Source organism: Hoplias malabaricus, chromosome 6 (genome assembly GCF_029633855.1).
Source record: "Hoplias malabaricus isolate fHopMal1 chromosome 6, fHopMal1.hap1, whole genome shotgun sequence".
Taxonomy (NCBI): domain Eukaryota; kingdom Metazoa; phylum Chordata; class Actinopteri; order Characiformes; family Erythrinidae; genus Hoplias; species Hoplias malabaricus.
The window spans coordinates 43830507-43856639 of NC_089805.1; the positions used below are offsets into that span (position 1 = coordinate 43830507).

Sequence of the window (26133 nt, forward strand, 5' to 3'; positions counted from 1 at the left end):
TGTGGCTGCGTGGGTTTCCTCCGGGTGACCGGCTGTGAGGAGTGTGGTGTGTTCTCCCTGTGTCTGCGTGGGTTTCCTCCGGGTGACCGGCTGTGAGGAGTGTGGTGTGTTCTCCCTGTGTCTGCGTGGGTTTCCTCCGGGTGAGCGTCTGTGAGGAGTGTGGTGTGTTCTCCCTGTGTCTGCGTGGGTTTCCTCTGGGTGACCGTCTGTGAGGAGTGTGGTGTGTTCTCCCTGTGGCTGCGTGGGTTTCCTCCGGGTGACCGGCTGTGAGGAGTGTGGTGTGTTCTCCCTGTGTCTGCGTGGGTTTCCTCCGGGTGAGCGTCTGTGAGGAGTGTGGTGTGTTCTCCCTGTGTCTGCGTGGGTTTCCTCCGGGTGACCGTCTGTGAGGAGTGTGGTGTGTTCTCCCTGTGTCTGCGTGGGTTTCCTCCGGGTGACTGTCTGTGAGGAGTGTGGTGTGTTCCCCCTGTGTCTGCGTGGGTTTCCTCCGGGTGACTGTCTGTGAGGAGTGTGGTGTGTTCTCCCTGTGTCTGCGTGGGTTTCCTCCGGGTGACCGTCTGTGAGGAGTGTGGTGTGATCTCCCTGTGTCTGTGTGGGTTTCCTCCGGGTGACCGTTTGTTAGGAGTGTGGTGTGTTCTCCCTGTGTCTGTGTGGGTTTCCTCCGGGTGACTGTCTGTGAGGAGTGTGGTGTGTTCTCCCTGTGTCTGCGTGGGTTTCCTCCGGGTGACTGTCTGTGAGGAGTGTGGTGTGTTCTCCCTGTGTCTGCGTGGGTTTCCTCCGGGTGCTCCAGTTTCCTCCCTCCGTCCAAAAACACACGTTGGTAGGTGGATTGGCGACTCAAAAGTGTCCGTAGGTGTGAATGTGTGTGTGTGTGTCTGTGTTGCCCTGTGAAGGACTGGCGCCCCCTCCAGGGTGTGTTCCTGCCTTGCGCCCAATGATTCCAGGTAGGCTCTGGACCCACTGCGACCCTGAACTGGATAAGCGCTTAATGAATGAATGAATGAATGTATATTTGGTAGGGGGTTGGGGGCAGGGGCAGTAGTTTACCACCAGGGGGATATTCCAGATAGCAGGATTTCTCAGTTTAGCCAGATACCCTAAGACTGTCTAATAGGAACAGAGCTGAAGGAGATTCCTAGTGGACAGGCCTCAGATCTGGGCTTAAGTTATCTGGATAAACAGAGAAATCCTGCTTTGTGGAGTACCCTCAGTTCAGTTAGAAACCTGAAAGTAGTTTTAATATCTGTATTTTATAAAAATGTAAAAAAGTTTGGTCTAAAAATAGGTTCAAAGTGAAAATAACTTAAATATGGCTGTTTTTTGCAGGATTTTTGTTGTTATTATTATTATTGAAATAACTATTGTTTTCATGCATTTGGAGCTTTGAAATAGAAAAAAAGCCCTTCCCTGGGTTAAAACCACGCCCCTCTTGAAACCACGCCCTCAAACTGTTTGACACTCGTACTAGCCACGCCCCTATTCCCATCCTCCTGTCTAGCCCATTTCTTTACACGCTCGCATATTTTAAGCCACGCCCTTTTTGGCTGACGTTTACAAAGAAACCCCGCCCCCTCCGCATGACTCCGCGCGCTCGGAGAAGCAGCTTCAGTCCCACAGCGGCTCGCTTTGAGGCACGGCTCTCGCGCTGTGTACAGGAGGGTTGAGTGTGGTGTTTACTGCTAGTTCAGGGGTTCTTCAGTGGCAGGTAAAACAGTCTTCAGGGCGATGGGGGGTAGTTTGGGGTGCCACCGCTCCATCCCGCGCGACCACTGCGAGCTCGGACGCAAACTGAGCGCCGCGTGCAACTTCAGTGATGTTTTGGTTAAACAACAACTGCAACAACTACAGCTACAAGATAAAGAACTACAGCAGCCGGACTGCACGCAGCCCCCACCGCGGCACGACCACCAGTGTTTGGACATTAACACGTGCACCGAGGAGGAGCTGATGACGCTGCCCGGAGTGTCGCGAGCCCTCGCGCGCAACGTAGTCCAGCACCGCGCGCGCATCGGCGGCTTCAGGCGCGTGGAGGACCTGGCGCTCGTGAGCGGGGTCGGCGCGGCCCGTCTGCAGCTCGTGAGACCCGAGATCTGCGTCGGCGGCAAGACCGGAGGGTCCCCGTCGTCCTCCTCCTCATCTTCATCATCGCTCTCCTCCCCGGCGCAGTGTAACGGGCTCCAGAGGTGAGTCACATCTGCAGCAGCAGCAGCCTCGGCCTCATTGCTGTGAGGATTTGATGGCATTCAGCCACATGAACTTCAGAGAGGTCAGGGGCTGGTGATTGGGTGATTAGTTTTGGGTCAAAAACACCACTCCAACTCATTGCAAGGGCCTCTGATGGAGCTTCCACGGTTCCAGAGGGTACTACCCTCAGAGAGTGTTTACAGGCTGAGTGTGTGTGTGTGTGTGTCCACAGTGGATTCAACTTAATTATAAAGAGCGTCTATAAACTTATGAACATTTGGTGTGACTTAAAGGAACATTAAGTGTGTTCCTTTTTTTAAATTAAACTTAAAATCACAGCTTTAAAATCACTGTGATGCTGCACTGAGCTGTAACAGTGAGAACAGAGCCTCTGCAGTCAGGGCTATGCACCGCAGAAACTGCACTATGTCACTTTTGCAGGAGGGTAGGAAACCACCCCCTTCCCTCATAGGTTACTGCTGTTTGTAAAATAACCGAATTCTTACAGTGTGTTCTTTAAATTAGTGAAATATATTTTAAATATATTTCAGTCTCTTGTCATATCACTAACTTTTTCTTTATCACAGAAATATCATGATTATTCTAGGGCAATATCACCCACCCCTGATAGACCCTACACAACCCCCCCCCCCACACACACACACACACCTCAAACCAATGAACCAACTGTAATTAACCTCCTCAGAAATAAATAGCTCAACATTTATTATAGAAATAAGAGAACTGAGCAAAAACTTAAAAAAGAACACAACCAAAATTGGTCTGAGCAATGAGAACTGAGCAAAAATGCAAGAACAATAGCAGATGCGTGTTCAGAGCGGAGACAATCAGATAAAAACCGAGCAAAAGCTGCGAAACCAAGAGCAGGGAAGTGAGCGACCCGTGTCCAAACGTTCTGTAACTCACTGAAACACTGGAGCAGTGTAACGCTCACGAACGTGTGACGACTTACTCACTGTTTTCTCCAGCTCCGGCGTCAGCCACACCCCCCACAGCCAGGAGGAGAGCAGCGAATCCCAGCCCCCCGAAAGCCTGCCGCCTGGGGGTCCGGGACAGATGACATCATCACGCCCCGGGGGAGTGCAGGAGTGTGACAGCCGGGGGAAGCCCCTCTTCCGAGTGGCCACCTGGGACCTACAGCGCTGCTCCAGCGACAAGGCCAACAACCCCGGGGTCCGAGAGGTCGTCTGCATGACTCTGCTGGAGAACCAGTGAGTGCTGCCTGTTTGTTTGTTTGTTTGTAAACGAGTAGGATCAGTTTGCTGCGTACTTTGCTCCTGATTTGGGTCGTTTCCCAGGGTTTGTGACCACCTCCTGCTCCAGTGTTGCTGCTGCTGCTCTTGTGAATGGGCTTTTACGATAGATATTGGAACATTGCTGTGAGGAATTTTAATGGCGGTCATTGGTGAGGGCAGGTGTGGCGCTTTTCCACTGCAGGGCACCCACTCTGCTTGACTGGTGACATCTCAAAACCTGTCTCTAATGGGAACAGCGGTGTTTGGAAACCACAAGAGCGACGGCGGTAACGTTACTCATGGTGTATCGGCGTGTTGTTGTTGTTTGGGACTGAACACAGCTCCGTCATCAGTTCAGACAGATCAGTAGAGTTTGTTCCTTCCTTGTTGCAGCGATTCTTTCGTCGGCCACCGATCCAAGGAGCGTTCGAACCTCTTCAAAAGACCACGGCGTCATTTTACGAGGTGCCATCGTGAGTCGGATAAAAACTAACATAATCTCTGCTGCAGCTGGAGATTTTACAGATGGAGAGTTGGTGCTGGTCGTCTGCGTTGCGTGGTGATTGACGGCTCTCTCTGGCCAATCAGAGCGCTGCAAGGTTTAGTCCCTACTCCGCTCGCTCTGAACCACGAGAGAACAGCATCTAAACAAGTACCCGATTCCAGGAAATACATTTCCCTAATGGAAAATTTAAAAAGCAGAGCAGAGTTGAGCCGGGTCCATGGCCTGGAGCTGCTCCAGTACTGATTTTGTTGGCACTGATGTCTTTGGCTGGGATTTGAGTAGATTACAACTGGCCTCATTCTGTTTTACCCCATGAGTTAAGTGCAGTGCTCAAACCAGTGCAGCTGTCTGTTCATCAAAACTGGGCAGTAATGTTCTCCTCCAAGCGTGTGGAGCTCCATCGACAGAGGGATGATGATAAGATTTTTATCATTGATGCCAGAGATTGTTGTGCGTCTGTCTCACACACACACACACACACACACACACACACTTCAGGCTTTTCAAATGTCACTTGGTTAGCCTGAGCAGCCTCATGCTTTTCTTAACACAGATTTAATCTGTGTGTGTGTGTGTGTGTGTTAAGGGCACTCTGTGTGTAGGTGAAAGCTGTCTGTTTGGTATTAGTTTCACTGGTCATTGTGTTATTGCTAAAGCAGGTAACTGTAATAACGCAGGCCCCATCCTCTATATAACAACCCCGAGAGCTGCCCCCAGGGACCCCCAGTGTCAGTGGGCACAGAAGCAGTGAGTGTGTGTCCCACTGTGATATCCTTTACACGGACACACTCCCCGAGGAGGACTCTACCTCATGCAGACTTTGAGGATCTGCTCCGAAGGTCAGGTCCACGCAGTGAGCGCAGGGGCATTTCGCCGTGTCACGTGGTTTACGCTGCAGTAGCCTGTTTGACCTGCTTTAACCCCTTCCCTACGCTCCAGACCACGTTCATGGGAGTGAAGCTCCGGATCAGCGTTTCTGCCTCTGTTCCTCTCTGACCTCGTTCTGTTTTTCCTCTCGTCCGACGGAGACTCAGCACAAAGGAGCGGAGAGAAGCGAGAGTGATCTCTAACAGAGACGTCTGTGACACAGCAGGAGCAACCACTGTGACAACCACTGTGCACCACATAAGTGAGTCAGTACACACCGTCAGCAGAAAGAGAGAGAGAGAGAGAGAGAGAGAGAGGGGGCAGAGACAGATGGGGGAAGAAAGTAAGTGTGATAAATTGAGCGGGTGAAGAGACAACAGCAAAGGCCAATTAGAGATAAGGGAAAAAAGTGAAAGATTGGGCCGAGGTGGAGACTAAATAAATCAGAGAAAGAGGGATGAGGAAAAGAGGATGAGAGAGAGAGCGCTAAAGTGGAGACAGATGATGGGAAGAGAGGTTGTCTGTGAGAGAAAGAAGGGAGAATATAAGAGAAATTGAGAGGGAGACAGAGAGAATATAAAGATGGAGAATAGGGGATGAGAAATCGAGGGAGAGATGGATATTAAAGCGTTTTTAAAAGCATTTTTGTGTAACTATCTAATCGTAATTTCAAAATAATTTCAAAAAATTCAAACAATCAGTCATTTCATTTTATGGTAACAGTTGCATAGTGTTAAAAATAAAAAAAGTAACATTTTACTGAATAAAAAATAACTGTGACATGAAACATAAGTGATCATGAACATAGTGTGTTAATAAAAAAAGGTTTTATATATATAAAATGGATCCGCAGTCTACCCGGAATCACTGGGCGCATGTCCTTCACAGGGCGACACACACTCACACCTATGGACACTTTTGAGTCGCAAATCCACCTACCAAAGTGTGTTTTTGGATCGTGGGAGGAAACCAGACCACCTGGAAGAAACCCACGCAGACACAGGGAGAACATACCAACTCCTCACAGACAGTCACCCGGAGGAAACCCACACAGACACAGGGAAAACACACCACACTCCTCACAGACAGTCACCTGGAGGAAACCCACACAGACACAGGGAGAACACACCACACTCCTCACAGACAGTCACCCGGAGGAAACCCACGCAGACACAGGGAGAACACACCACACTCCTCACAGACAGTCACCCGGAGGAAACCCATGCAGACACAGGGAAAACACACCACACTCCTCACAGACAGTCACCTGGAGGAAACCCACACAGACACAGGGAGAACACACCACACTCCTCACAGACAGTCACCCGGAGGAAACCCACGCAGACACAGGGAGAACACACCACACTCCTCACAGACAGTCACCTGGAGCAGGACTTGAACCCATAACCTCCAGGCCCCTGGAGCTGTGTGACTGAGACACTAACCTGCTAAGCCACCGTGCCGTCCTTCAACCAAAAGTTTGGACACATCTCCTCATCAGTGATTGGTGGAATAGAACTATGTACCAGCCCCTACCTCTGCACAACCCAAGTTATGGTCTCACACACATTAAGAAGACGAGTGGTTCTACAAACTAACTGCTCGTGGCCTCTTTCCTTCCTCCGGTAAAAGTCTTGTTACTGAGGCAGACGGTAATGGACCTTCCCCAAACACCACTGGAGTACAGTTACACACGAAGAGCTCAGAGAGACACTGAGGACTGAGGAAACTGGGCAGTGGAGGAGACAGTGACTGGATCCTTAAAGACGCACAGGTCAAAGCATCACCAGCTTTAATACTCAGGACAGTACCAGTGTGTTTTCACCTGCATGTCCTGGAGTAAATATAACCAGTCCCCACACACCTCCTGTGTTTGTGTACTGTAGATGAGTGTGTGTGTGTGTGTGTATATATCAGTGTTCAGGTTCATAAACCAAGTCTTTAAAAGATTCCTGAACATCACGCGGTCTACGAAGCGTGAAACATCGAAGCGTGAGTTTATCACGGTGCTCACTGGTGGAATATGAGCTTCACAGTGATGGGGTTTTCACAGGGAATCCTCTGGGATCACTGTGACCCTGAGTAACCCGCGAATGGGAGGATTATTTAATGACACAGCGAAGGAGCCCCGCCCTGGAGTGCTGCAAACATCCAGGCCAAAGGGAAACAGTGCATGAGCAGCACTGAGGTTACTGCAGGTCAACACACGCCCTACAGTAACCCTGCCTGCATACACACACACACACACTCTGAGACAAACAGAGTGACTCACTTCCAGAAGTGTGGAGCTCTGACTCTGCTTAACTCTGTTTATTGCCAGTGAGTGAGTGAAAGTGTGTGTGTGTGTGTGTGTGTGTGTGTGTGTGTGTGTGTTAGTTATAGACTCAGACATGAATATGTGCAGGATGGATGGATGGATGAAAAGAGGGATAGATATATTGCTGGATGGATGGATGATGAACAGAGGAATCAATAGGTAGATGGCTGAGTTGTGTAGTGATGGTCCGGGCAGAGGACCCCAGATTAAATGAGTGGATTAAGGCTGTAATTGAATCAGTGTAATCTGTCCAGGGATGGAGGAGGTCTACACAGTTCACATTACAGTGCACTGATCAGATCAGTGTGTTTCTGTTACAGTGGGGGTCAGTGTGTGTGTGTGTGTGTGTGTGTGTTTCCTCAGGTGGATGTTGTGCAGAGCTCAGCTCAGCTCTAATGAGTCTAATGTCTGTGTTTACATTCTCAGGACTGATTCAGTACCAGTTCCACCGCTCTGTTTTGTTTTGTTTTATTTATTTATTTATTTAAAGCTGTAGTACATTATCCACTCGCCCCCTCCCTCGTGTGAGCCTCAAAACAGACAGATAGAGAGCGGAGAATTAAGAGCACTGAGTAAAAAAGAAAACGGAAAAGGGCTAAAAACCTTCTGCTCCTCGCTCCTCACTGCTGTGTGCTCGGGGTCGGGGTGAACAGTGAGCGGCTCATTATCATTTAAAGGAACAGGTGCGTTCTGAACAGGGGCTGTTTACACAGGGGGAGAACACTGCTGTGGGGTTTGGATCCTGTTTACAGACGTTTCATTAAGAAACAGAACTGTGTTCCTTTGATAAAATGGAGAGGACGGGTCCTGTTTCAGGGGCTGGATGTTTGAAGAATGTGAGTGTGGTGCGTGACGGTTGTGTTCTGTTTTGTAGGGCACAGCTGACACTGTACATTGGACATTCAGAACTGCTGGACTGTGGGTGTGTGTGTGTGTGTGTGTGTGTCACATCTACCCAAACTGCAAAAAATCTCCTGCTGCAGCAGAATGTGTGCTGACTGTAATGGAGAGCGAGAGAATATTTAGGCCACTGACCACCAATCCCCAAAACAGGAAAACTGAGTTAGTTTGAAACATAATGCACAGCGAGACAACAACATTCAGTAAAATTCTCTGCATTTTACTTATACTTTGACCCTTCTGTGGCAGTGATCATGCGTTATTGACTCTTTCCCACAGCGTGGACCTTACTCCACTCTGCACTTTTGCTTTTTCTTTAGGCAAATCTGGTCCCTGGAACTGGGTATGATTTTTTTTTTATTGACTCATCTCTCTAGTGGTTCAGAGTGAGCCAAACAGGGATTTAACGTGACGTGTAAACCTTGCAGAGCTCTGATTGGCCAGAGAGACTCTTCAATCGCAATGAAATGCAGACGACCAGCACCAACTCTCCATCTGTAAAATCTCCAGCTGCAGCAGAGATCACGTTTGTTTTTATCCGACTCACGACGGCAGCTCGTAAAATGACGCCGTGGTCTTTTGAAGAGGTTCAAACGCTCCTCGGATCGGTGGCTGACGAAAGAATCCAGCGAGAGCTGGACGCTGCAACAAGGAAGGAACAAACTCTACTGATCTGTCTGAACTGATGACGGAGCTGTGTTCAGTCCCAAACAACAACAACTCGCCAATACACCATGAGTGAACACCGCTTAACGTTACCGCTTCCATTGTTGTGGTTTCCAAAGCCCTGCTGTTCCCATTAGAGACAGGGTTTTGTGATGTCACTGGCTATGTTCCAGGGTTGGGTGACTTTATAGTGGAAAACCAACCAGGGACCAATGGAGTAGAGCAGTGTAGAGTTGAGTGGAGTAGGTACCATGCAGTGGAAAGTGAGCACACACACCCAGAGCAGTGTCAGAGTCTGGGAGGCAGTTGGGGGTTCAGTGCATTGATCAAGGGCACCTCAGGTGTTGATGTTGAGGGGGTAGATGTCCCTGTGCCTGCTGCATTTTTCCAAAGAGGAGTTTGAACGAGTGACTTTAATGAGTCTAAAAACATCATATCCCATGTTTTCTGACGTTCGGATCCCAGGAACTGACTGGGTGGCCTTGTGTCACAGTGTGTGGGAGGTTTTCATGCTGTGTCTGATCAGGTTCATGTACGTGGGGTGGAGACGTATAAAACTGCCTTCTACCAAAAGTCAGTTAAAGTGGGACTGTTGTTGTTCAGTATTTTCTTCAGAACACGTTGGTTGTGTAATCAGTTTGAAGAACACAGGAACCCAGAGAGATGCTATCTCCCCTCCTTTGTTCTTGGGGGGCAGTTCTTCAGGGCAGTTATCTACCTCAGCGTTGTTCAGGAAAGCCCACCCCTCTCTCTCCGACTCCCTCCCGTACCGTGTTTTAAACTTTATTTCTACCCTTTGTTTTAATTATTGTTATCGTAGCGAGGTTTGCGCTGTAAAGCCGTCTGACTCACGTCTCTCACTTCTCCTTTTTTGGAGAAACCGCCTCATGCTGATAGACATCTTTAAACACGGCATGTGCTGAAGAAACATTCGAAAATAACTGAGACGTCCACTTTTCCAACCAGTTAGAACATTCCGAGCAGCATTCCTGCACCGTCACGATCAGCTGTGACCACGTCGAGCTGATAACAGTCTCAGTGATGGACCTCTACAAAGTCCACACGTCTGTGACACACACACACACACACACACAAACACAGATGGTAATGGGCACACTTCATTTTGTGCACTATTTAGGTTGTTGTTTGGGACAGAGCATAATTTACATGAGGTGCCAGGAAAGTAACAAATACAAAACTGGTACGTTTTCCCGCATCTTTTTTTTGTTTCTTTTGGAGACATTCATATATTTCCCTTTCGTTTTCATTTATCCCTGGCATCTCCACCACGCTGGAGAAAATGTCTTGCCATGAATTTGCTGCTGTCTGCAGTCTCTGTGGATGCAGAAGGGGAGTTTCTGCACTGTCCATCTGACTACTGACCAATCACAGTCTTTGCTGTCTGTGTCGGTGCAGCGCGTAGTTAAACGTCTGGAGAGGTGCTGGTCTAGGTTCAGTGTAGGTTTGATGCAGAAGTATAAATTGGGCAAGTGTTCCTTAGATCGGGGCACAACACAATCTCAGGTCTGTGGGCAGCTGCTGTTTTTGATCATAGGACCTTAACGGTGCCACTGGGACTGGAGCATAGTCAAGAGTGACAGAGACGACAGGTCTAATGTGAGGGTGTAATGTGTTTGTTTCAGAGTGGTGTACATTGGGCAACATTTGCCTTTTCACAGTGAAGCACAGTCGCTGTCACACAGCTGCAGAGTCTCTGGGTCCTGGGACTGACCCTCACTTCAGGTCACTGTCCGTGAGGAGTGTGGGTCTTCTCTCTGTTTCTCTGACAGGCTGTATGTGAGTGACTGGGTGTGTGTGTGACACTGTCCACAGGTGTGTGTGTGACTGTGTGTGTGACACTGTCCACAGGTGTGTGTGTGACTGTGTGAGTGACACTGTCCACAGGTGTGTGTGTGTGACTGTGTGAGTGACACTGTCCACAGGTGTGTGTGTGTGTGAGTGACACTGTCCACAGGTGTGTGTGTGAGACTGTGTGTGTGTGTGTGTGACACTGTCCACAGGTGTGTGTGTGTGTGTGACTGTGTGTGTGAGTGACACTGTCCACAGGTGTGTGTGTGTGTGTGACACTGTCCACAGGTCTGTGTGTGTGACTGTGTGTGTGTGTGACTGTGTGTGTGTGTGTGTGTGTGTGTGTGTGTGTGTGTGTGTGTGTGTGTGTGTGTGTGACACTGTCCACAGGTGTGTGTGTGTGACTGTGTGAGTGACACTGTCCACAGGTGTGTGTGTGTGACACTGTCCACAGGTGTGTGTGTGAGACTGTGTGTGTGTGTGACACTGTCCACAGGTGTGTGTGTGTGTGACTGTGTGTGTGAGTGACACTGTCCACAGGTGTGTGTGTGTGTGACACTGTCCACAGGTGTGTGTGTGACTGTGTGTGACTGTGTGTGACTGTGTGTGTGTGTGTGTGTGTGAGAGTGACTGGGTGAGTGTGTGACACTGTCCACAGGTGGGTGGGTGTGTGTGTGTGTGTGTGTGAGTGACTGGGTGAGTGTGTGACACTGTTCACAGGTGTGTGTGTGTGTGTGTGTGTGTGTGTGTGTGTGTGTGTGTGTGTGTGTGTGTGTGTGTGTGTGTGTGTGAGTGACTGGGTGACACTGTCCACAGGTGTGTGTGTGAGACTGTGTGTGTGTGTGACACTGTCCACAGGTGTGTGTGTGTGTGACTGTGTGTGTGTGTGACACTGTCCACAGGTGTGTGTGTGTGTGACACTGTCCACAGGTGTGTGTGTGACTGTGTGTGACTGTGTGTGACTGTGTGTGACTGTGTGTGTGTGTGTGTGTGTGAGAGTGACTGGGTGAGTGTGTGACACTGTCCACAGGTGGGTGGGTGTGTGTGTGTGTGTGTGTGAGTGACTGGGTGAGTGTGTGACACTGTTCACAGGTGGGTGTGTGTGTGTGTGTGTGTGTGTGTGTGTGTGTGTGTGTGTGTGTGTGTGTGTGTGAGTGACTGGGTGACACTGTCCACAGGTGTGTGTGTGAGACTGTGTGTGTGTGTGACACTGTCCACAGGTGTGTGTGTGTGTGACTGTGTGTGTGAGTGACACTGTCCACAGGTGTGTGTGTGTGTGACACTGTCCACAGGTGTGTGTGTGACTGTGTGTGACTGTGTGTGACTGTGTGTGTGTGTGTGTGTGTGAGAGTGACTGGGTGAGTGTGTGACACTGTCCACAGGTGGGTGGGTGTGTGTGTGTGTGTGTGTGAGTGACTGGGTGAGTGTGTGACACTGTTCACAGGTGGGTGTGTGTGTGTGTGTGTGTGTGTGTGTGTGTGTGTGAGTGACTGGGTGACACTGTCCACGGGTGTGTGTGAGTGACTAGGTGAGTGTGTGACACTGTCCACAGGTGTGTGTGTGAGTGAATGGGTGAGCTGTTACAGAGGTGCTTTTCCCTCTGACTCCAGGGCTGACAGATGGAAGCACAGATGAATCACATGATCATTTTCTATTGTTGATGATTTTATATTTTGAATGAAGGCTCTCAGTGGTAAACCACACATTTATTTGAAAAGCCCATCAGGAGCTTTAGGGACTTTTATTTTATGGCGTCTACATTAAAAACCAGCTCTTCTGTTTCTCCAGGAAAAAACGAGAAAGTGAAAAAAGAAAGTACAGAATGACTCTGAGTGGTGGATGAAATTCTCTCTCTCTCTCTCTCCCTCCCTCTCTCTGGGCTCTGTGTGTGTGTATCAGAGCTGTAAAGTGGATTTGTGATGGTTACGTAACCGATTCATTTCGGCTGTTTTGAGGTGATTTAAAGAGCTTAGTGTAGGACGCCAAGGCACAGGGCTCTTTAAACCCTGCTCTGTGTGTGTGTGTGTGTGTGTCTATGTGTGTGTGTCTGTGTGTGGTGTGTGAGAGAGAGAGGGTTCAGAGAGTTCTTTGACACACTTTACTTGCCAAAGGTTTTCCCTTTTTTTACATTTCATAGGCCTTTTTTATCATGGAGATAATTTTTATTGAAGTGAGAAACAAACCAGAAGCAGCTCTGGTTTTTAGCTGTTTTCGCTTGGTTCTCTTTCTTCTCCGTTCTCATTTTCTCTGTTTTTACTCAGTGCTCTTATTTCTCCGCGCTTGTTGTGTCGGTTCTGATCTGTTTAACCTCGTCGTTGCGCTCTCTGCACAGAAGTAAAATCTGTATTCCATGGATCATAAAGTAAAATGACAGCTCTGTAAGTACATACGCCTCTCAGGAGGACTGCCATCAACCCACCGCAACATCTTTAAAGGCAAATTCCCACAGGTGTTCATTTTCAGAACGATTGCTTTATGGCAGTGACACTCACACTCACACACACACAAGTGGCTAGTGATAAGAGCCATGCCTAAGGGCTCTTGAGCTATGGATGTTGAGGGAGGAGAACGTGCTGTTTTTCAATCCTTCCTTCCCCAATTCTGCTGCTGTGCTCTAACCACAATCTTTCAGCCCCAGGCCTGCTTCTCTACACAGAGAGGCCACAGCTGCCCCGTGTTGAAATGAGTCTCTGTAGATGTTAAAGCTGGAGTAGGTGATTTTGTAGAAACAACAAATAATAAATAACCCATCCATACATTCAGCCTTTGTTCCAAAGCCACTCAATTAGAACCCTGTGTCCACTCTCTGTCCACTCTGTGAGACACTCCTCCCTCGTTGGTCCACCTTGTAGATGTAGAGTCAGAGACAGTCTGTCGCTGCACAGTGTGTGTCGCTCGTCCTCTAGTCCTTCATCAGCGACACAGAACTATCCAAGACTACCCTCAGTCCAGACACTGAGGGGTTTAAAAACTCCAGCAGTCACTGCTGTGTCTGATCCACTCTACACCATCACTACACACACTAACACACCACCACCACCACGTCAGTGTCACTGATCATACCTGCTCTGTGGGGGTCTGGTGGGGATCCTGACCTTTGGAGAACAGGGTGTAATTGGGCAGATAAAGTATGCAGAGCAACAGAAGAAAGACATTCTGTAAACGTAGAACTACAAAGGGCTTCTGTGCGGACAGTGGAACTGAGAGAAAGGATGATGAGAAACCAGGAAGTGATCTTAATGATATGGTTGACCAGTGGATTTTTCTCTTTTCTCTCTCTCTCTCTCTCTCTCTTTCTCTCTCTCTGTGTGTGTGTGTGTTGTAATAGAGGCCAGCTGTAAGTTAGACTTTACTCCACTCTGATAGAGCTATGCTTTGTGTAAATAGAGCAGAGGTCAAGCTGAAGGTGGAAACAGATTCTAAAAGAACGCTTCCAAAAATTGAACAACGTAGATGTTTTTGAGGCTTATTTATTTATTTATTTATTTATGAAGCACTATTAATGTTCTGTGAGACACAGCAGGTAGTGTCGCAGTCACACAGCTCCAGGGGCCTGGAGGTTGTGGGTTCGATTCCCGCTCCGGGTGACTGTCTGTGAGGAGTTGGTGTGTTCTCCCCGTGTCCGCGTGGGTTTCCTCCGGGTGACTGTCTGTGAGGAGTGTGGTGTGTTCTCCCCGTGTCCGCGTGGGTTTCCTCCGGGTGCTCCGGTTTCCTCCCACAGTCCAAAAACACATGTTGGTAGGTGGATTGGCGACTCGAAAGTGTCCGTAGGTGTGAATGTGTGAGTGAATGTGCGTGTGTGTGTTGCCCTGTGAAGGACTGGCGCCCCCTCCAGGGTGTATTCCCGCCTTGCGCCCAATGATTCCAGGTAGGCTCTGGACCCCCCGCGACCCTAAATTGGATAAGCGGTTACAGATAATGGATGGATGGATGTATGGATCCACACATCCCACTGCACACACACATGCGCACACACACACACGAGTGTGGGCTAGAGGGGCATAAAGCCCCCCCCCCCCCTGTCCCCCTTCCAGCGGACAGTACCATCGAGGTCATTAGGGGTCCTCCAGCTCCAGGACCTGTTCTGGCTGAAGTGGTTAGTCCTCAAAGTCCTCACAGCAGCGATGTTTATCATTTAGTGAACAATTCAGCAGCAATGTGGGGAACAGAGGCCTGAATAAGACACAGTGTGGAAGAAGAAATGTGACTAGGTGAGCAGATGGTTAATATATTACACTCTATTAATACACACACACACACACACACATTAAACAAGCTTTTTACTGCAAACGTGTCCTCAGTGTGAGACCCATGTGACTGAGGCAGATAGATAAAGAGGTGAGTGATGTTTAATGGGACTGTGTGTGTGTGTGTGTGTGTGTGTGTGTGTGTGTATGAAGTAAGGAAGTACGATGTTGAGGTTTCAGTTCAGATTCACATGATCCTATTGTGCTGTAGATTAGATTTGAGCATTGTGTAATAAGTGTAATGTGGTGTTGTTCACTACACTACACCAACAACACAATAATCTCCATGTTACAGTGATACAGCAATAGAGACGTTCTCAGAGACTGATTAACACATAACACACACAGAGAGCTAGAGAGCTAAGGTACACAATACAGGCTACAGTCCACATTAACGAAACCAGAGGCCAAACGTGTGATGCAGACAGGGGCTTGTTCCTTGTGGTATTTTGACGAAAGCAGGACGCCGTGACCCTGAAATGGCGTCAAAGTAGATGATGATGAAGATGAGGTCACGTGTGTTAAGATCCCAGAACTGTGTTCCCGTTTGGACAAAGGGGAGAACATGTCTCCTCTAAGGCCCCGTCCATACTGATGCCTTTTTAAACGCTGAGATGTTTGTCTGTGTTTTGGCCTCCCGTCCACTTGACAACAGCATTGTAGGTCACTGAAAACAGGTTTTTCAAAACACTGTTGTCACTGTTCTCGTGTTGACGAGGAAAACAGATATTTTAGGACGTCACACACAGCGCGTCTGTCTCTGGATGAAAGGTAGATAGCTCCTCACTCCCTCCAGAGTGAAGTACAGATGCTGTATTAGAAGTGTATAGTGCACTATTACGGTCTACATTCAGTAATATCATGACTTGCGTAGTGCACTATTTAGGGAGTATGGTGTGATTTGAGATTAAACCACCGTGCTTCTCTCGTGTGTCATGGTGTTTTGACACTCATCTTTAAGAGGGTGACCTCCTAAGGGTGGCACGGTGGTGGAGCAGGTAGCGTCGCAGTCACATTAGCTCCAGGAGGTTGTATGTTCGATTCCGGCTCCGGGTGACTGTCTGTGAGGCGTGTGGTGTGTTCTCCCTGTGTCTGCGTGGGTTTCCTCCGGGTGACTGTCTGTGAGGAGTGTGGTGTGTTCTCCCTGTGTCTGTGCGGGTTTCCTCCACAGACACAGGGAGTCTGTGAGGAGTGTGGTGTGTTCTCTCTGTGTCTGCATGGGTTTCCTCGGGGTGACTGTCTGTGAGGAGTGTGGTGTGTTCTCCCTGTGCCTGTGTGGGTTTCCTCCGGGTGACTGTCTGTGAGGAGTGTGGTGTGTTCTCTCTGTGTCTGCGTGGGTTTCCCCTGGGTGACTGTCTGTGAGGAGTGTGGTGTGTTCTCCTTGTGTCTGCGTGGGTTTCCTCCGGGTGACTGTCTGTGAGGAGTGTGGTGTGTTCTCCCTGTGTCTGCGTGGGTTTCCCCTGGGTGACTGTCTGTGAGGAGTGTGGTGTGTTCTCCCTGTGTCTGCGTGGGTTTCCTCCGGGTGACTGTCTGTGAGGAGTGTGGTGTGTTCTCCCTGTGTCTGCGTGGGTTTCCTCCGGGTGCTCCGGTTTCCTCCCACAGTCCAAAAACACATGTTGGTAGGTGGATTGTCGACTCAAAAGTGTCCGTAGGTGTGAGTGTGTGAGTGAATGTGTGAGTGTGTGTTGCCCTGTGAAGGACTGGCGCCCCCTCCAGGGTGTATTCCCGCCTTGTGCCCAATGATTCCAGGTAGGATCTGGACCCACCGCGACCCTGAACTGGATAAGGGTTACAGATGAATGAATGAATGAATATGACCCCCTACTGGACTGCTATGAGAATGCAGTTGTGTTCGTGTTCGTCTAAATGGGGGGTATTTTCAAAAACGGAGAGAGGACATTCTCAGTTTTAAATAAAAACGGATTCCTGTGGGCGGGGCCTAAGACTGATACATGTTGGTGTTCATGGACAGCTGTAATTGATGGAGTATAGACCTCCATCATTAGTTGTCTACATTAGTGCAGACTGCACACTCGAACACTGACTGCATTTGGACTTAAAGGGGAAACAGAGACTGAAATATGTAGAATAATACCTTCATAGCGTCATAAACATATCATGTGACCAGAGGTATTCAAACATTTGCGTACAACTGTGTGTGAAGGAGCCGGACGTTAATATCCTGCTGCTTGCTGCCAGTCAGAGTGTTTCTGGAGAAACAGCTCCATCACTTTTATGAGTATAAATATTGACTGTGCCCTCGTGCTGCGGTGTGTGTGTTTTTGTGTGTGTGTGTACTGAACTCATGTCTCATGTCTCTGCTGTTTGCACAAAGCATGGAATAAGAGAACAGGGAATACAATAAAAATAATAATAATAATAATAATAGCCAGTCGTAATGATACAGTAAAACTGACAGTAGCTGATATGGTCTAAAGTATGAAGCCAGAGTTTGTAAGGTGTGAATTAATTGGAAAACTGGGTACTTTTAGATGCACCCATTAATGCAGCTTATATATAAATCTGAGTCCGGCAGACGGCCATAAATCCCCATCGCGCCGGGCTGTGGAGCCGTGGATCTGTGTTCTCTGAGGTGATGAAGCTCCGTTGAGATTAGTTTGGGTCCCAGATCATCATTACCTAACATCAGTAAATGAATGCAATAAAATCCTCACAACAATGTTCCGGTATATCTAGGGTGCAGGCCTTAGAAGCCTCTAGAAGAAGCACCTAGAAGAGTAGAAGCAGATAATGCAGGGCGGCAAACTCCTTATATACACCTTTCATCTTAAATATTAGGACTACTGTCACTCTTTATTACTACTGCTATATTATAATACATACATTTATAATAATCTCTCTCTCTCTCTCTCTGTCTCTCTCTCTCTCTCTCTCTCTCTCTCTCTCTCTGTGTCTCTCTTTCTCTGTCTCTCTCTCTCTCTCTCTCTCTCTCTCTCTGTGTCTCTCTTTCTCTGTCTCTCTCTCTCTCTCTCTCTCTCTCTCTCTCTCTCTCTGTGTCTCTCTTTCTCTGTCTCTCTGTCTCTCTCTCTCTCTCTCTCTCTGTAGTATCAAGCTGTTAGCGGTGCAGGACCTGGCTGATCGTGAGGCTCTGAATAAGGTACTGATACACTGCATTGATAAAATGTTCCATAACTATGAGCATTTGTTCCTGAAGGCAGTTACTAAATCTCCACACTCAGAAAAACATCACTGTGGTGTATTTCACTTTCACTTTACCACTTTGTGGTGGGACCCTCATATTCAGTGTCATTTAATTATAGGGAAACATAATTTGTTGTTTGTCTCTCTTTCTCTCTCTCTCTCTCTCTCTCTCTCTCTCTCTCTCTCTCTCTCTCTCTCTCTCTCTCTCTCTCTTTTAAATATCTTAAGCTCCTATTTATGGTGTGGCATATCTGAGGCATCACAGATTTTATGTAGCGCTTTTCAAAGACCCAAAGAGCTGAAATTATACGTGCAGAAGCCTGAAAGTGTTTGTAGCCCAGATTAACATGGTTCAGGAACAATGAGAACCACTTGTCTGTCTTTAATTTCAGTGTCTGTGTGCAGCACGTCCACCCTTCTGTCTATTTCTGTTTCCTGTTGATCAAACATGATTAACAGCAGTTAAAAACACAGGAGCTGAACTATTATTTAGTATTTGGCAGTTGTACGGTTGAGCTGTGACATCATGGATCTCCAAAAGTAAAGAGTGTATCACTGGGGATGAAGCTACACAGAATTCTTGATGATTTTGGTTTTACATTAAAAACAATGACTGAATTAGTTTGGTTCCCGTTGGTGCTGAAACCAGAAAAGTCTGTAAATATCGGGGATATTTTTTTCAAATATCAGCCGATATTATCAATGAAATGATACATTGCTCAGACTGTCATAGCTGTTGTACCAAATGCCTTCATTGCTGCTGTATAATTTAATGAGGAGTGAGTAGATATGGTTTTAAAGGTGAGGTGTGTTTTACAGACGTGTAAACATGTTTGATCTCGATTTGATTGATGGCTGTTTTCTTGATTGATTTGCATAATTTTATGGTGTTCATTTGGTGGAGCATGTTTTCCCATGGGCTCAGTAAAGTATCACGGTGTGATCTCATATTACGGTAATAAAGTAATCTCAGAATGCTACAGCAGACTTTATAAGCTTTGCTGTTGGAACATGCCCTTGAGTCTGTAGTAATCTGAATTCAGAATCTCATTTCTGTTCCTTATCAAATCTCACAGCTTCTTTTCAAATGACATAAAAACTTAAACATGGCAGAAATGGGAATTTATTATTATTATTATTATGTTTTAATCTTGACAGAAGTGCTGACAACATTTTCCTTTGGCATCATTCTGCTCTCCCTCCTTCCATTCCTTCATGCTGGAGCTTCCAAAGCATGGGTCTTGGTTATTTTGGGGACATTATTTTACAGAGTCCCTTCACAATTCTCTCGGCTATAAATACTCTGGCTCTTACTGTGTGAATGCTCTGGGCTTCTGTTTAAAGGTCTACCACCACAAAAAGCACGCTGGGCAAGAGACAAAACCATAAAATTACAAACCTGCATGTTTTTTGCAATGATTATCTTTAGCCAGGAGTTGTAGCTTTCAGTCAGCAGTAGCAAAAACAGAAAGAAGTATGAAAACAAACCAGTCCCCTCCTTTTTACACCATGTCCAGTGCTATTTTTATGGCATACTTAGTGAGCTAGCTTTTTTTGTAACATGGGAAACCTAACATTTGGCAGGTAAATTACATAATGACCAGCGTAACACTGTCTGCGTTAGCGCTTAGCTCGCTAGTTAACCAGTGTTCCACAAGTCACCCTTAAAAGTGCTCATTTAAATCATGAGCATTAACTGGACAATAGCCAGTTAGAAAAGATATGTAGGTCTTCATGCAGTATCTAGCTACTAAGAAACTCTGAATGAACCAATAATTATTTACTGACTAGCTAGCTAAGTGCTAGTTTAGTTTCATGGTGGCTAGTTAGCATGCCGATATGAAGCTGACTGAAATAGCACTGTTTTAAAAGTTATTGACAATAGTATTTGACGAGTACCATAGCATGTCTTAGATAATTTACTGCACACAAATCAGCTTGAGTTGCACCTGTTCACAGATGTTTGCAGCTTGTTGTGTCCATTGTATGTGACACTGATATGTCAAGGATATGTGTATGGACTCTTTGAGTTATAACCATCGAGGTCATACTATAAATATCTGAGGAGAGAAGGGGTGTCCTCACTTGCTCAGTTTTTCTTGCAGGTAGCAATACACACAATTCACTTTAATATGATACTGTTTTATACGTTTTTATGACAGTCTCAATACAGTGCATATAAAATACAGAGAAATCAGGGGGTGGTTGAATATGTTTCACTGCAAATCACTACATACTTCACTACAAACTAGCAGCGGACTCTCACACACATGTCCTTTGACTTTACTGGTTGTTTCTGGTACTAATGGGCTGGGTGATGTCCTTACAGTGTTGTACTCTCTCAGAGTGCTGGTACCTTTTGCTGTCACTGTGGTGGTACCCTCAAGGTTACATATTCAGAGCCTTTAATTAGGGAACCCTACTGCATTCTACAGGATGGGCCATTTATATTGATACGCCTCAATAAAATGGGAATGGTTGGCGATATTAACTTCCTGTTTGTGGCACATTAGTATATGGGAGGGGGGAAACTTTTCAAGATGGGTGGTGACCATGGCGGCCATTTTGAAGTTGGCCATTTTGGATCCAACTTTTGTTTTTTTTTTCAATGGGAAGAGGGTCATGTGACACTTTAAACTTATTGAGAATTTCACAAGAAAAACAATGGTTTTAACATAACTTTATTCTTTTATGAGTTATTTACAAGTTTCTGACCACTTATAAAATGTATTCAAAGCGCTGCCCATTGTGTTGGATTGTCAATGTAACCCTGAAGAATGGCCCCACTATCTTTGTACTTCATATACCACACCATACTATCAAGATGTGCAGCACCTGAAACTATGGATACTGTGCTAGCATTTCTGCGGTGTTGCTATCAGTGTGTGAAGAGTGGGAGAAAAGGGTTGCATTGACAATCCAACACAATGGGCAGCACTTTGAAGACATTTTATAAGTGGTCAGATACTTGTAAATAACTCATAAAAGAATAAAGCTACACCATTAACCAAGCACACCATTGTTTTTCTTGTGAAATTCCCAATAAGTTTGATGTGTCACATGTCCCTCTTCCCATTGAAAAAACAAAAGTTGGATCCAAAATGGCCGACTTCAAAATGGCCGCCATGGTCACCACCCATCTTGAAACGTTTCCCCCCACCCATATACTAATGTGCCACAAACAGGAAGTTAATATCACCAACCATTCCCATTTTATTAAGGTGTATTAATATAAATGGCCCACCCTGTAGATAATTTGTAGATTTTAAAATGGTGTTTTTCATACGTCCACATTCTTTTCCAGGAACGTGTGTTCTGTTATTTTATGCAGGTCTATAATATAATCTTACAGATATTCACCTCTCCTTCTGGAGAACAAAATGCAACGAAACTTCAGGGAACACAGTTGGAATTTAACGACACTTCCCCAGCAAGGCACATTAAAAGATTACACTTTCCAGCTCTTGGTCTGAGTCAGATATTGTAAAAGCCCACGGGAACGGCAGGTTTCCTTTTAGCATGACAAGCAAGATCTGAAGAAATCTCATGCCGTGTTTGAACAGAAAATTGATCAGTTTCCACTGACAGCTGATCAGTCCTTCATTCTCCAGGTCCTACCCTTAATAGATAAAGAAGGGCGAGTGTGAAATGTTTTGCTGCCGTCTGCCTGCAGTCTGGTGATAAAGTAGGTCAACAGAGCAGCAGCAGTGTGTGTGTGTCTGAAGAAAAGATCAGAAGGCTTCTCCACATGGAGGTGTCCCACATCCCTCTCTTCTCCATTTCCATTCCTGCTGCTTTCATTTTGCTCCGCTCTGTTCCTCAGCTCTGTTCCGAGTCTCCTCAGATAACTCACACATAACTTTACAATCACACGGCTCACTTTGGCTCTTTTTCTGTCTGTTGGCCCCTTTCTTTCTCTTGCGTCAGCCACACAGACTCGAGTCAAGCTCCTAAACTGGTCTCAAGACCTAAGACTCGACTGAGAAAAAAGCATGAACGCAGGTAACTACATCAGGTCTGATCTTAAGGCACTGACTGAATAATACATTTCATTGTTAACCTTCTCATGAAGTCATCAGCTCCGTGCGACTTCAAATAATGACTCCATTAATCCTCTCTCGCTTCTTCATCTCCTCCTTTCACGGCCTCTCTGTCCGTCCTCCTCGCTCTTTTCCCACTGCAGTGCAGACAGTCACATGGTGAGTGTGATCTTCACGCCGCGTGTTCTGCTTGCCCTTCTGTTCTGCCGCGCTGAGCTCTGTGCTGCTCTTTCTCCACAGCTACACCCTCTATTCGTCACGTCCAGGTCAGGACGCGTTCTTAAAGACAAAAGCTTTTAAATCAGTTGCATAGTTTGACATCACCAAAACCACATGCTGCTTTAATGTATGTACTGTACTCATGAATACAGTTCTGATACAGTTTCACTATTTTATATCATTTGATGTAGATTTTGCTACACTTCAGTGACACACTGCATTCATTCATTCATTCATTGTCTGTAACCTTTATCCAGTTCTGAGTCCCGGTGGGTCCGGAACCACTAGGGCGCAAGGCAGGAACACACCCTGGAGGGGGCGCCAGTCTTTTGCAGGGCAACACACACTCACACATTCACTCTCACTCACACCTACGCACAATTTTGAGTCGCCAATCCACCTACCAACGTGTGTTTTTGGACTGTGGGAGGAAACCGGAGCACCCTGAGGAAACCCACGCAGACACAGAGAGAACACACCACACTCCTCACAGACAGTCACCCGGAGGAAACCCACGCAGACACAGAGAGAACACACCACACTCCTCACAGACAGTCACCCGGAGGAAACCCACACAGACACAGGGAGAACACACCACACTCCTCACAGACAGTCACCTGGAGCGAGACGTGAGCTGTGAGACTACGACAGTACCTGCTACCTGATACACTACAGTAACAGAGTAAACTAATACACTGCAGTAAATGTAGTTGGTGATATGACTAATGCCATTTTTCCACTGCATGGTACCTACACTACTCGATATCACTCTGCTCACATTGTGGTGCCTAGTACCTAGTTTGTTTTCCACTACAAAAGCTACTGCCCGAAATACAGTTAGTAATGTCGCAAAACATCCTCTCTAAGAGGAACTGTGGGCAGTGGAATTGTTTGCCATCAATATGAGGAGTGTTTGAACCTCTTCAAAAGACCACGGCGTCATTTTACGAGCTGCCGCCGTGAGTCGGATAAAAACAAACGTGATCTCTGCTGCAGCTGGAGATTTTACAGATGGAGAGTTGGTGCTGGTCGTCTGCGTTGCGTGGCGTAGAGTGACGACTCTCTCTGGACAATCAGCTCTCTGCAAGGTTTAGTTCCTACTCGGCTCACTCTGAACCACGAGAGAAGGTACTGAAAATGAATTTGCCTAATGGAAAAGTTAAAAAACAACAACAACATTTATTTATTTAAAACATAGCTTTGAAATTCTCTGTAATGTTCAAACAATAATTTTGGAAGGTTGTAATACACTACAGGAAGTGTAGGGGGCGATACAGCGTATTGTTGTTTTTTTATGTTCATACCCATACAAGTAATTCTTCATTTCAGCTCTGGTGTCAGCAGCTCTGCCTCTGTTTACACGGCCTGCACGAACACAGTTGTTGTCTCTGCTTTAAATCTTGATGGCATTCCTGAGCAATTGGTCAGCAGACTTACAGCAATACACACCACAGAGTAATCAGAGTGCTGTTCCGATTTACTGGACGTCTGAATTTTCTTTTTTTTTTTTTCAGCCGAGATGATTTGTTATACTCCAGGGATCCGGGACTGACCTGAGCTCTTACCTCAAAAAACAGCTCATTTTAAAGCTTCAGACTGGCATCGGCTGATGATGATTTGAATATTGTTATTAAAAAGATAAAGGGGCTCTGAGACGTCTGTAGTTTTAAATTACACAGCCTTATGCAAAAGTTTGGGCACACCCCTAACCTAGGGACTTTTTTGAGTTTATTCACTGTTGAGAAAAATAAATAAAGAAATAAAAACTTCTGAATTTACGGCACTTTTCATATCCTACGTTTGATATTGTTCTCTACATGAAAACCACGCACTAATGTTTGCAGAAACACCACACATCCCCAGCCCCTGACATTTCTGATTCCAGAAAACCACAGCTGTTCTTCTATGGAGGGCTATGACTAAACACACGGTTGTGTTCTTGTGCCCCGTGCAGTGTGTAGCCCACACGTCTGATCATTCGTGTATTACTCCAGTGTGAGTGCATGGATCAGGGCTGTATTCTGCCTGACGCTTTAGTTTTTGGGTTAATGTTTTGGTTTCCATGGTGACTCTGGGTTTGTGGTGTAACTGTGTTTCCGTGGTGATGAACAATTATGACCTGGCTTCCTGTCCTGAGTCATCAACATCAGTGTCACATCAAACCATCTTCACCATGACAACAGACAGAGGGAGAGAGACACAGAGAATCTATTCCTTACTCTCTCTTTCTCTCTCTCTCTCTCTCTCTCTCTCTCTTCCTTTCTCTGTCACACACACACACACACACACACACACACACACACACACACACACACACTCAGCCAGTTGGTGAAATTAAAAGTAGGTGTTTAAGATAAAGCGGCCAGCTGTGTGTGTGTGTGTTGTTTGGGTGAAGTAAGGAACGGAAAGAAAGGCTCTCACTGCTCTGAGTCACTGCTGGTAAAACGCACATCTGCTATAAATACAGTGGAGTTACAATCCAGAAACTACAGTTTAAATGGAACTTCCTCACTCTACTCTCTACTCAGTGCCCTCTCACTACTCCACTCAGTGCCCCACTCAGTACTCCACTCAGTACCCTCTCAGTACTCCACTCAGTGCCCCAATCAGTGCCCCAATCAGTACCCTCTCAGTACTCTACTCAGCTCCCCACTTAGTACCCTCTCACTATTCCTCTCAGTACCCTTTCAGTACTCCACTCAGTGCCCTCTCACTATTCCTCTCAGTACCCTCTCAGTACTCCACTCAGTGCCCTCTCAGTACTCTACTTAGCACCCCACTCAGTGCCCCACTCAGTGCCCCACTCAGTACTCTACTCAGCTCCCCACTTAGTACCCTCTCACTATTCCTCTCAGTACCCTCTCAGTACTCCACTCAGTGCCCTCTCAGTACTCTACTTAGCACCCCACTCAGCTCCCCACTCAGTGCCCTCTCACTACTACACTCAGCGCCCCACTCAGTGCCCACTCAGTACCCTCTCAGTACTCCACTCAGTACTCTACTCAGCTCCCCACTTAGTACCCTCTCAGTACTCCACTCAGTGCCCTCTCAGTACTCTACTTAGCACCCCACTCAGCTCCCCACTCAGCTCCCCACTCAGTGCCCCACTCAGTGCTCCACTCAGTACCCTCTCAGTACTCCACTCAGTGCCCTCTCAGTACTCTACTCAGCTCCCCACTCAGTGCCCCACTCAGTGCCCCACTCAGTGCTCCACTCAGTGCCCCACTCAGTACCCTCTCAGTACTCCACTCAGTGCCCTCTCAGTACTCTACTTAGCACTCCACTCAGTGCTCCACTGAGTACTCCACTCAGTACTCTACTCAGCTCCCCACTCAGTACCCTCTCACTACTCCACTCAGTGCCCCACTCAGTGCCCCACTCAGTACCCTCTCACTACTCCACTCAGTGCCCCACTCAGTGCCCCACTCAGTACCCTCTCAGTACTCCACTCAGTGCCCCACTCAGTACCCTCTCAGTACTCCACTCAGTGCCCCACTCAGTACCCTCTCAGTACTCCACTCAGTGCCCCACTCAGTACCCTCTCAGTACTCCACTCAGTGCCCTCTCAGTACTCTACTTAGCACTCCACTCAGTGCTCCACTGAGTACTCCACTCAGTACTCTACTCAGCTCCCCACTCAGTACCCTCTCACTACTCCACTCAGTGCCCCACTCAGTACCCTCTCAGTACTCCACTCAGTGCCCCACTCAGTACCCTCTCAGTGCTCCACTCAGTGCCCCACTCAGTACCCTCTCAGTACTCCACTCAGTGCCCTCTCAGTACTCTACTCAGCTCCCCACTCAGTGCCCCACTCAGTGCTCCACTCAGTGCCCCACTCAGTACCCTCTCACTACTCCACTCAGTGCCCCACTCAGTACCCTCTCAGTACTCCACTCAGTGCCCCACTCAGTACCCTCCCAGTACTCCACTCAGTACCCTCTCAGTACTCTACTTAGCACTCCAC

The 26133-nt window shown here is 47.2% G+C and overlaps 1 protein-coding gene across 2 annotated transcripts in view; it reads left to right on the top strand.

Moving 5' to 3' along the window:
• The first annotated feature begins 1564 nt into the window (after positions 1-1564).
• eepd1 (endonuclease/exonuclease/phosphatase family domain containing 1) overlaps positions 1565-26133 on the top strand; it is a 42791-nt gene continuing 18222 nt past the window's right edge. Inside the window, exons 1-3 of one of the 2 annotated variants that reach the window (XM_066675906.1) lie at positions 1565-2180; positions 3171-3413; positions 17815-17866. In XM_066675906.1, coding sequence (XP_066532003.1) covers positions 1723-2180; positions 3171-3413; positions 17815-17866 — 753 coding nt within the window. In that variant the 5' untranslated portion in view covers positions 1565-1722. The remainder of the gene's footprint in view (positions 2181-3170; positions 3414-17814; positions 17867-26133) is intronic. The other variant, XM_066675905.1, reaches the window with a different exon arrangement.